This window comes from Ammodytes marinus (assembly GCF_949987685.1).
Source record: "Ammodytes marinus genome assembly, chromosome: 11".
In the NCBI taxonomy this organism is placed as follows: Eukaryota; Metazoa; Chordata; class Actinopteri; order Uranoscopiformes; family Ammodytidae; genus Ammodytes; species Ammodytes marinus.
The window spans coordinates 30,191,039-30,203,370 of record NC_137215.1 but is presented as its reverse complement, the minus strand read 5'-3'; the positions used below and the strand labels follow the sequence as shown (position 1 = coordinate 30,203,370).

The 12,332-nt window shown below is 40.6% G+C and overlaps 1 protein-coding gene across 4 annotated transcripts in view; it reads right to left on the bottom strand.

The window, feature by feature from the left end:
- ltbp1 (latent transforming growth factor beta binding protein 1) overlaps nt 1-12,332 on the bottom strand; it is a 144,007-nt gene that overhangs the window by 127,791 nt on the left and 3,884 nt on the right. For all 4 annotated transcript variants that reach the window (XM_080036965.1, XM_080036966.1, XM_080036967.1 and 1 more), the window contains exon 2: nt 9,553-9,623. In XM_080036965.1, the coding sequence (XP_079893091.1) occupies nt 9,553-9,623 (71 nt within the window). The remainder of the gene's footprint in view (nt 1-9,552; nt 9,624-12,332) is intronic.

Sequence of the window (12,332 nt, the reverse complement as noted above, 5' to 3'; positions counted from 1 at the left end):
CAGTCCATATGCCAGTATTTCTGTTAAAGTAAACAATTGAGCTATTTAACAAATTTGCAAAGATATCTTGTCTATGGTATAATCCTGATGTCTCCACTTTTGGCTTTTTGACAAAGCCCTATTCTATCCTGGAATTCAATAATCCACCAACATTTAACTTCATCCAGTTTGGAGCAGGCACTGGAATGTTTCCTGATCATTTCTAATGAATTGGATAAGTTTTTCAATGGGTTAGTGGCAGTGCCGGATTTTTTTTTATTGACATGGTTACCACATTTGACAGCATGAATTGTTTGTAAGGGGGGAGTGGAGTAGTAGTGAGCGAGCACCATAGTGTTACATGTATCAATCCATCGACAGGTTGACTCGATGGAATACACCAAACATCTCCATAAATGTACATGCAACCACAACACAGCCTAAATCCAAAGGGTCCAGAGTCAGCAACTCTGTGAGCAATATTGTGTGGATGGCGACTTTTAGAGAGCCAGAACTTCTATTACAGAGGTAACAAAATGATACTAGCATTTGTAATAACATAACTTTGTTCAAATGTACTGCACATCATGTGGTCAACTCAACAGTGTGGCATTTCCCACAATAGTAAACAACATATCCCGCAATTTCAATTGGAGCTGTGTACTAATAGATCATAGTAACTGCCATAAGTACTCATGTATCTTAGAAAAGAGACACCCACATCCAAAAACAAATCTTGACTATCAACAGGAAATATCAAGGCAAAATAGTAGAAAACACACTGCTTTTTTTCACCCACAATGCACTTCTTAGGCTTAGCTGGGTCAACTCTTGGCGTAGTCTTCTTTGGTCTAAGTTATCAAAATAAGCATATATTTGGCAGGAGGGACAGATGAAAGACTGTCAAAGCCTTGGAACTAGAGGAATGTCCCCAATTGCTTAATGTGCGAGGGATTTCCAAAGTGTTTCCTCTGCCTGTATAAGAGTACTCTCTACACCCACATTGCCTGACTTCAAGTGTTGAGCTAATAAGTGCTCCTAATGGCTATAAACCCAAACACTTCTCGCAACAAGAGCAAACCTAAAGTGTAAACTCTGATGAGGATGGAAGCAGTCAAATGGCCTGAGAGTGGTGCTAAGATGTAAAGGGGGGCATAGCCTTCAAGTCGTGACTGGATCATGATATTGTTCAAAAAAATTTACAGCAAAATCACTAGGATTCTTCCTCTGAGGACCATGACTTTCCCCAACACGTGTAATGGTAGTGCAGTTACTGTATTCCACAGTATCTCATCAACCCCTCACAGACAGACGTACACCCATAGACCACAGATGGTCTTAAATCCCCACCACCACTATATTCCACTGCTTATCCAGGTACGGGTTTGCAGTGGCACCCTACAACCAAGCACGGTAAGCCAAACACACAGCCATTTACTACAGCGCTTTTCTGGTGGAGCCCAAGGTCTAACAATAGGCTATAGATGATAAATGTAATCCTTTCAGTGTGTCCTGGGACAAGAACAAAGAGCTACCCTGCTCTGAGATCCTCCACAGATAGGAGGCCCTCACCTTCCGTTAAAGGTGAGCCCCAGACATCAGGAGAAGAAAAACTTACTTCAGGCGCTTAAGTTAAATCCAATCGTTTGTTATTATCCGTGAACATCAATGAGTTTACTGAAGGATCAGAGGCCTGTTTCAGGTAGCTGGTTTTGAGGCAACCCAGAGTTTGTTCGCTCTGAGTTAGTGGAAACTCTGGGTTTTCCGTTTCAGGTAGCAGGTTCAGCGCAACCGAGAGTCAGTTACTGCGGCAACATACGCCGTGGGTCTAACCTGCTCGGGAGGTGGTTAGACCTACCCTGAGTTTGTTTTCACTTTACGCTGCAGCTCCGACTGAAGAAAGAGTGTCACTGTCACACGCGTCCCTGTACAGTTTGAAGCAAAATCACTCCATAGAAATCTCCATCGGGATGTTTTTATCATTTCCTGATGATTTTACGTTTGACCGATCATTTATCTGATCAGTAGCCTTGTTCTCAGCCGTTCATATAGGCGGCCACCTTACACATCGTGACATGCTCTACATTCCGATTAATACACCTATTTGTATTGTATGCTTTTTAACGTCTGTGCCACTGAACAGATTTATGTCAGGTGGATTCATGTAACGCTGCGGCTGCACGCGATCGTTACTGTTCACTTGTGCGATCCTAAAGTCACAGACGAGCCTCGTTAAATAGCCTAATATGAATATAAAAATTATATAATAATTTAAACTGTGATCACTTGAGGAAAATGGATCTGGTAATAAATCAAACCGGCTCTTCAATGGAAACTGTCACCTAATGTGTCTGTTTACTGCACAGTATTAGGCTATAGCTTGCCAACATATTATACAGCGAATATAAAACACTGTCAGTAATGCTGTGCCGCGCCAGCTTTATACTTTACTGCTGATATGTGTAACTTTTTTAAATAGACTATGGCTTCTCATACGGAAGCGAAATTATTCTCTTGACAAAAAAATGTTTGCTCTGTTTTTTTCTGAATTGCCGAGGAGATTAGATCAGAGTTATGAGACAATATACCCGTTAATTCTTCTCCATACCATAAGCTCATTCGTTAATATTTCTAACTCTAGTGGGAGGAGCGGAGATTTTTTTTTTCTTTTTTGAGAAGTGGAGAAGTGGGAGGATCAAGCATTTGTTTCGTCTGTTTCCATGGTGAATCATGTTTTCAGCGATCCATTGACGATGGCTTTTACGCACACGCTCAACCCAGAGTGAACACGCTCAGAGTTGATTTACCCAACGCTGATCCACTGTTCTGAAACCGAAAACCCAGAGTTGCTCGTCAACCCTGCGCTCTGAGTTGACCAACTCATAGCGCAGGATTAAACTCAGAGTATGTAAAACAAGCTACCTGAAACAGGCCTCAGTACATTCTGAAGGGCCGTCTTCACCGCCACAGTCTGACAGAGCAGTCTGTTACATTACTGTTCATTATTTACTAACATTATTCCACTTACATCCTACCTCTACTGCGCGTCTTCTGCATGTCTACTGTGCGTCTGAGTATTTTACTCATGTGGAAATCCCCTAATCCCCCATCAATTCAAATCTGGCTCCAAGATGTTATGTTTTCTTTTAAATTCGAGAAAATTTAATTAACGGTGAAAGTCTGTGCTATTAAATTTGAAAGAAAATGGGATTCTTTTATAACTTATTTAAATTATTTATCAACCCTGGCCCAAGACTGAACCCCCCCCCCCCCCATTTTTATTTATTTGTATACTTTCTTTTCTTTCAAAGGTTTTTTTATTAAATCACAGAGTAGCAAAGCAACTGCAGTACAATGGATTATAAATGTTTTCCCCTTTTTTTCCCCCCCGAACATACCCCACCCATATCCCACCCTCACACCCAATTACAAACAATCCTGCATTAAGAAATTAGTACACAAAATAATACATAATGTTAAAAATAGCAGAAACGAAACAGAAACACACACTTCAAGAAACAAAAACAAACAACCAATATGAAACAAAAAACACAAAGAAATAAAATTGAATCAAATAAAAGAGGGGAGGGGTTAGCTACTCTTCAATTATTGTGGTCGGTTTCTTAAAATAGTTTAGGAAGGGGCGCCATATTTTATGAAATTTTGTCTCAGATCCCTGGGTAGTGCAACGAATTTTCTCCAGATTCATACATGACATAATGTCTCTAATCCAATGTGAGTGGGAGGGAGGAGCAGGATCTTTCCATTTAAGTAAGATAGCCCTACGAGCAAGTAAAGAGGTGAAGGCCAGTACCTTCAGCTTCACTTTAGGCAAGCCTGAATTGGGAGCGATGCCAAAAATTGCAGTGAAAGGTTTCGGCTCAATTTGATGCTGAAGTACTTCAGAAATTGTTTGAAAAACTGATGTCCAGAACTCAGTCAAGGTGGGACACAACCAGTACATGTGAAAGAGTGATGCCGGTGCGCTCTTACAGCTATCACAGGTCAGGTCTACATCGGGGAACATACGAGCTAATTTAGTTTTAGATATGTGGATACGATGTACTACTTTAAATTGCACAAGAGCATGTCGGGCGCAGATGGAGGTAGAGTGTATCCGATCCAGGACTGAATCCCACATGTGATTTGTGAAGGCAGAACCTAGGTCCTGCTCCCACAGGGTTCTTATAGCTGCTAATGAGGGGCTATGCAACTTCGAAATAAGGTTGAAAAACACAGAAATTGAGCCTTTTAATGTGGGGTTTACAGAAAGAAACAAATCGACATGATTGGCTGGCGGTTTATAAGGGAATTGGGGAATTAACTTCTGCGTAAAATGCCTGATTTGCAGAAATCGGAAAAAATTAGTCTTTTCGATACCGAAGTGTTTTGTCAATTGAGAAAAACTAGCAAATAGATCATTAATAAATAAATCACCGATGCATTTTAAGCCTTTTTTATGCCAGATCTTGAATGCACCATCCACCGTCGAGGGAGTAAACAAATGATTAGCTGCAATTGGGCTGAAAAGTGAAAAATTCTGCATTCCAAAATTCTTCTTAAATTGGGTCCAAATTCGAAGGGAGTGCTTAATCACGGGACTACTGTTGGGAATAGCCGAAGAGAGTGGAAGTGTGGCGCTTAAGAGGGCAGATAGGGACAATGGGCTAATAGCGCTGGACTCCATTGTTACCCAGACTGGGGCTGAGTCGTCAAGGTGAAAATGCACCCAATACACTAAAGAACGGATATTAGCAGCCCAGTAATAGTATTGGAAATTAGGGAGAGCCATTCCACCTGTTTGTTTGGGTCTTTGAAGAAAAGCTTTCCGTAACTGAGGGTGTTTACCATTCCAAATATAATTTATCATTAAAGAGTCAAGGGCCTGAAAAAAGGAGTTGGGGAGAAAGATGGGGAGACATTGGAATAGATATAGGAACTTTGGGAGTAATGTCATTTTGATTGAATTTATTCTACCTATAAGAGAGAAAGCCAGAGGAGACCACTTCGATATTATTTGCTTCGCCTGATCCAATAATTTGAGGAAGTTCGATTTAAATAGGTTTTTAAAATTTCTGGTAAAACATACCCCAAGGTAACTCAGCTGATCTGTCACCACTTTGAGTGGGAGAGCTGTATAATCAAGTTTAAGAGCTTCTTTATTAATCGGAAAGAGTTCGCTCTTACTCAGGTTAAGTTTATAGCCAGAAAACTGACTAAAAAGGGCAAAAAGGAGCCGGCTCAGAGGACAACCCTGCCGGGTCCTGTATACTTTCTTTTACCTGTTTTTTTGTGTTCCTGACTTTATTTAGTCGATGCTTGCTTTTTTTTTTTTCCATTTATGTTTCTAAACATTTTTGTATGAAAACCCATTTTTTTATGATGTATTTTGATTTCATTTGAACTCAAGACAGTTGTTCCTTGTGTTTGTTCTTGTTGCCATTAAAAATTAAAAATCCAATAAATAAATGAAAAAAAAAAAAAAGTTCCTATTTCAGATGTTGGTATGGATTGTTAGGTGTGAAAGTCCCCTTAATCCCCTTCATCTTGTGAAACGATTCAACATTTTAACCAGATCTCAATTTTATTTTGGTATGAATTGATATAGGGATATCCACCACCATCATCAGAGACAAAAACAAATGAGGAAATGTCTTTGCGACAAAAATCATGATTTCATAAGTCAAGGTCTTCATCAGTGCATAGCTTTTGCACTGGTGTGGCATACATTTAACATGGCAATACAAATTTTGGCCTTAGTAATTGCTGTGATTTGAGCCACCTACTGAGTCATACACCAGCAGCTGCCCATTGTTAACTCATTAAGCTCTGATTGGTCATGGCTGGTCTCTGGCAACATTTATAACCCATCACATTTGGCATGTTTATCAGTGTTGCCCTTCACAATGAAGACTGCACAATTCTTTTCAGGGTGAGTAGCTGTCATGCTTTAAGATGCCTTTTGGTTGGTGTTTGGGAAACTATTGTTGACACTTTTTTCTTCTTTGAAATTGTTTCAGGGCCTCCCTCTTTGCTTTGCTGATTGTGGATGTATGCTGCTTCCCTGTTGAACAAGGTAATGTTTCATCCAATCAAGTTAAACATGTTTCTGTTGACTTCTTCCTAGTGTTGGTGAGATGAAGCCCCGTGAATGTGTCGAATCTTTCTGGCCAAACGCTTCACCAGAAAGCCTGATCAACAAAGCCCCATTAACAGCTCATTTAGGAATACTGACATCTGCTGGTATGTTACGTTACGGTAGTGGCTCTCTTATTTCACGTAGCGAGCATAGATGGTATATAAAGTGAGGCAGTCGCATGATTTCAGAAAACGGGGCTTTGTTTGTCTTTAGTCACGTGGTGCTGTGACAAACGATACAGGCCTCGAGACAGACTTCATCTGGACACGCCCCCTTTGCGCGATACAGGCTTCGGTGCTTTCGTGTCGGACCTAACATCACTACTTCTTCCCTGATTAAACTTGCATTCTTTTGTACCCAGGATCTAATCCAAGTGATTCATATGTTGGTGGTTATGCCAAATCTGATTTTGGCTCTAAACAAGCCGTACCTTCTGGCTACCCTTCTCCTGGAGATATGCCTTACATTGCTCCCTACAGCTATTCGGGTTCAAAGATGCCAAGCCATACCAGCTCTGCACAACCAGGTACTGCTTTTTAGTTTGCTTTTTGAATAAAAAGTTTGACGTCAGGCAATTGTTCTATGCCTTAAGGGTATCAAATATATGCATGAAGGGGGCGCCTTTAGCTCAGTTGGTAGGGCGTCCCCCTCCCGGGCCAGGCCCAGCAGCAGACCTGGGTTCGATTCCCACCCGCGGTCGTTCTCTGCATGTCACTCCCCTCTCTGCCCCATTTCACCTCTGTCTCTCTGCACTATCAATAAAGCATAAAAATGCCCAAAAATATATCTTTAAAAAATATATATATATGCATGAACTTATTCCTGGGATGAATTTCACAGTTACATACTCTGAATTTCTGTACCCAGGATACAATCCCAGTGACTTCTATGGTGGCAGTTACACCTATCCTGATGTTGGCTCTGAACAAGCTGCATCTTCTGGCTACCCTTCTCCTGGAGGTATGTCTTACAGTGTTCCCTCACAGCTTCAAATATGCCAAGCTCTTCACCACCAGGTAATGCATTTTTTTCAAGTTTGACCTCAGTCTATGTTTATGATAACAAATATGGGCTTGAACAGTAATTCCTTGGATTAGTTTATTATAGTAACCTACTCTGAATTTCTGTTTTATAGGCTTCCAATGGCTTGTTGCTCCTCCAAGTCCTGCCTCTGGAGGTGAGAAAATGTCACTTGGTCACATGAAGCCGGCTGGACCAATGTACCAGGCAGGAGAGTTGTCCACTTATGCAAACATCATTGAGACTGGCGACTCCCAGAAGGAGACAGAGGAGCATGGCTACATGCACCCACCACCCAAAATGGAAGAGCCGGCTGTGCACAAAGTCATCAGCCATCAACAACCACAGTCTGGCAAGGCTTTTTACCTTCCCTACGACTATATGTTCCTGACTGGCCAGTATCCTCCAGGCATCGTCACTCTATCCACGAGTAGCCATGAGCAGGGGTCGGACAACTGGCACGACGTTCATTATGTGAGGGACTACGTACGTCATCATGGTCCTGCACAGCAGACCATGGCCTACAGTGATGACGTTTCTTCCCCCTTGAGCTTTTCCTCAAGGCAGTCTGTCAAGGGTCCTGCAATGGCTGGCTATAGACAAGATGACGCACAGGTTAGTTTACCTGAGTCTTACTATAGAAGAGTCACACAGCCAGCTCAGTTTGAAGAGCCAACTCTGCCGAGCAGGTGGCCATGACATGGACAAGATATGTTGATATGCACAAATTACTATCGAGAGCTTGCAGCAACTTGCACTAATTATGTTTTCTCTTGCCTTTCAGTTTGGATACTAATGGCAGATTCCCTACAGCATGAACAAGGCTTTCTGAATTCAATAAAGACATTGTCAAATAATGTGGCTTCAAGTTCTCCTTTTTTAAAGACTTTTGCAAACACTGACCTCAAATTTAGTTAAGTGGACTAAACTGCCACAACATAGCTACGTTATAGCATCAAAACTAACCAAGATTGGTTTTGAGCATATCTTCCATCCAAGTCTTTGGATGGTACTATTACTTCCTCCTTGTGGGGGGGGTAAGACGGCCAGGATAAGAAAGTCATTATTGCAAAAATGTACATCTGGCGGTCTCGCCTTACCAAATTTTCTTCTATATTATTGGTCAGCACAAATGCATAAATTAACTTACTGGCGTCGTTCCCCTGATCTATTATGGTGTAAGCTTGAGACCCAGTCCTGTTTCTCCTCTACACTACCGGCTTTACTCACATCTTCATTGCCCAGTAATCCTTCTGCTTACACAAAGAATCCGATTGTGCAAACTACTTTGAGGATTTGGTTCCAATTTAGGCGCCATTTTAAGTTTTCCTCTGCATCCACTCTGATACCCAGTGAACAATCACCTATTTCCCCCCCCCCCCCCATCTGTTGGGAATATCTCCTACATTTTATGGCAAAATCGAGTCATTAAAGTGTTCAGAGACCTTTATAAAGACTGCACTTTTGCTACTTTTTCAGACCTGTCCAAAGATTTTAATTTACCTACACCCCATTTTATTTATGTACTTTCAAATTAGGCATTGTGCCTCTTCTCTTTTTTCATGTTATCCCTCCCTCTCTATTAACCAACCATGGGAAGACCTTCTGACTTTAAGACCTCAGCAGAAATCACTAATATCTAAGATTTGACAAACTCATGGCTCTGGAGAACAATTCCACTGTCAAAAGCAAAAATGCTTGGGAGCGTGAGCTTGGGGTAGATTTGACAGATCAATGGTGGGATAAGGCTGATTCAGCCACAGGACAGGTGCTTATGTACAGTATGTAAAAAAGGGATAGTGAGAGAAATGTGCAAGAGATACCCAACACATGGCCAGTTTAAGAAAAGGGATCATGGAGGGCAAACCTTCCAAACTCCAAGGTGATGGTACATTCTTATGAACATTAATATGTGTCCAAAAACAAACCTCCAACTTGTTCAAAAACTCCACTCAGATTCCTCTAACCCTTATGACGTCATTGGCCACATTCCCTAATTACCAAACTAACTTATCACTACCTCCACCTGTGATAAGACACACCCCCAGATTAGACTGAGGGCCAATCAGAGCAGACTGGGCTCTTCGTAAGGCAAAAAAAAATGTTTCTAGTAGAAACCATATTACAATTTTAAATCTGAAAAGCATATTGTATATGTGACCTTCAATGGCTTCCAGTGAAAGTGATTGAATGACTGTATACTGATACAATTATTCAAATATATAGGAACAAAACTTACATTTTTAAATATACTGTATATATCTATATCCAGGACATACAGATGTTCAAATGCTTCTATAAGACATACACAAAGAAAAAGAGAAATATGGAGGAGTGTTTGGTTGTAAGCATTGTAGAGAGCATGGTTTGGCTGTTTGTGTGCAGGCTGGCTGGAGTAGCTGCTGTACACTTACGCTTTATGCAGCGCTGAGATCCTTGAGCTTGGCTCCATCCATGACAGCATTGTCCACCACAGACATTCACCCTGCAAATAGAAAGCAAGCAGAGAACGATGAAACAACCACACACACACACACACACACACACACACACACACACACACACACACACACACACACACACACACACACACACACACACACACACACACACACACACACACACACACACACACACACACACACACACACACACACACACACACACAAATTACAAATCAAATTTTTTATTTTAGTTTTTGTTGACTCTGATATTATTTTTTGAGTGGTACAAATTGAACAATTAATTACTTTGCTTTTTAACCTCGTGATGCTATTTTTGAGGGTTACAAATGTGAATAATATATTATTTATTTGTTGCATTACTCATCTTGGTTTCGTTATTTTGTCTTCTTGTGGTGGGTAGATTTAACTGATAAGAAAATAGGATAGGCATAAGTAAGCTTTGTGTCAGACTCAAGCCTTTTCACTCACTGTTTGTTGATGAATGAGTGTACAATGTGATGTGTTTTTAAATTATGTTTTTTTAATGACTGGATTAACAACAACTACAACTAAACAACTACTACACACACACACCCACACACACTCAGATACAGACATTAAACCCAATGGCAACAGAAAGAAACATAAGTTGATTGGTGGAAGCCCTTCGCTCCCTCCCTCTTTCCATCACTTCTGGCATCAAGATTTGCCAGAACCCAAACTTTCAGGTTTTCTCTGGCCAAGACCAAACAATTCAAATAGACTGTACATGATGACTGACAGTTATCTTTTTTACTCACATGTCAACATAAACCTTTTTCTACTCCTGACTAGAAAAAAGGCACATCACGTGTTGTGTTACCGTTGGTCATTGCTGAAAATATATGCAAGAAAGGGAATAGGCGCATGTCAACTTTGATTTAAGGTCTGTAACGCTAAAATGTTGTCCAGGTTCAGAGGGTTTGAGACAACTCACGTCACTAAACACAAGAGTTCATGTGATGTGGTTTGGTCTTTTGATACTAAAATGTGCTGAGGTGAAGTGTTTATTATGGTAAGTTTGTTAGCCTTGCAAAGCAAACCTGAGTCTCCTGAGCTTGTTTTTTTTACTAGAGGGCTTTGGTTTGGGAAAAGGTCCAAAGAGACATGATTTGAGTCAGGTTTGCTAGAACCAACCTGGGAACTCATGACTCACATCAGCAAAGAGATTATATGAGGATGACTCACTGCTTCCTGAAACCTATTGACAGCAGTTTTTAGACACAGAATGAAGATGAATTTTGTTCAAGAGTGAGTTTAGGTGGGGGCACTGAGTCAGAAAACAATCACTTTATGACCTAATCATTTTTAAATTGAAGGATTTTCTCCCTACATGTTAACCTATGTGACAGGAGACAGGGGGCCCTCAAAGTAGGATGACCATCGCACCTAATAGACACACATATCTGATTGAGAAACATAATAATCTAGCAACCAATTAGGAGCCCTGTTATTTTTTTTCATGTGTTGGATGATTTTGGTGAGAAGGAAACGCCTGTTTTAAAGGCGCATTCCACTTGAAAAGAAAGCCTGTGTTGCAAACTGGGGAGTTTTAAAAGATTACCAATAAGCAGGGTCTAATAAAAGAAACAGATACTGTATGTAGATGATCTATATTATTAGAATCAACAAAAGTTAAGTTGATAAATTCCTGATTTATTTTGAATGCCTCTGCACCGGAAAAAAATCACACTTTGATTAGAGGATAAACTGATTCTATTTTGAAGGTTTATGTTTTGGAGGTCTGTATTCTACATTGGATCTAATCAAAAACTGCATCGTACGTCCCATGTTTCTCCTTTAATTTGGTTGAAATGCTCTCAACTATGAATGACAATATTTGGTTACCACTGGAATAATGTAAATTAAACTACTTGCAGAAAATGTTATCACTTTGTAAGTTCTCGCACTGCACACTAGCCTGTGCAATATACTGGTATGGCTCTGTCCATGTCTCACCGTAACTGCTGTACATAGCCAGCATCAAGCACAATTTATATCCGTTTTTTTTAATGATGAAAAAACTGAGAAGATGGTTAAAGTATGCTTCTACTTTTCTGTCTTTAAGTCTTTAAGCGATGTCTTTACATTTGCTCGCTGCTTGATTTAAAAGGTCCTGAACTGCTGTTTTGACTTATTCAGGCTTATCCCTAATAAGGTCCAATAAGGTGCATTATCAAAGAAGAACAGCTTTTGGGCATGCCTCGCCATTACTGTGAATATAGTGTGTTGCAACAGTGCGGCATACCCGAGTTGCACTGTTTGTGGGAGCAGCCTGAAGAAGGAAGAAAAACTAAACACTTGATTATGAAATTCAAAACTGTACAATAACAAATTGGCACAATTCAAGAACAGACAAAAAAAGGACAGTTGTTTGGGGGAAATATCAGCATGTGGACACAGCTATAAAAACACTGTTTGATCTCCGAAAAACATATTAATGTACTGATAGCCACATTAGCATAGCACTCTCTGCCCCACCTAGGGTTCCAGAGAGGTAACCACTGGGCTGACCAATGCAGAATGCACAGCACAAGAGCCTTGTTTCTCAGCTGTAAAGGGAATATGCCTGAAGAATGTGAAGCTGTAACTCAACCAGGTCAGTCAGTGTGAGTTTCAGGATCCAAGGGGGCCTCATTCATAACCATTGCCCATACTATGAACAAAATGAGCCTTGAAAAATGTGTACAGCAGTTTTCCGGCAGAAAATG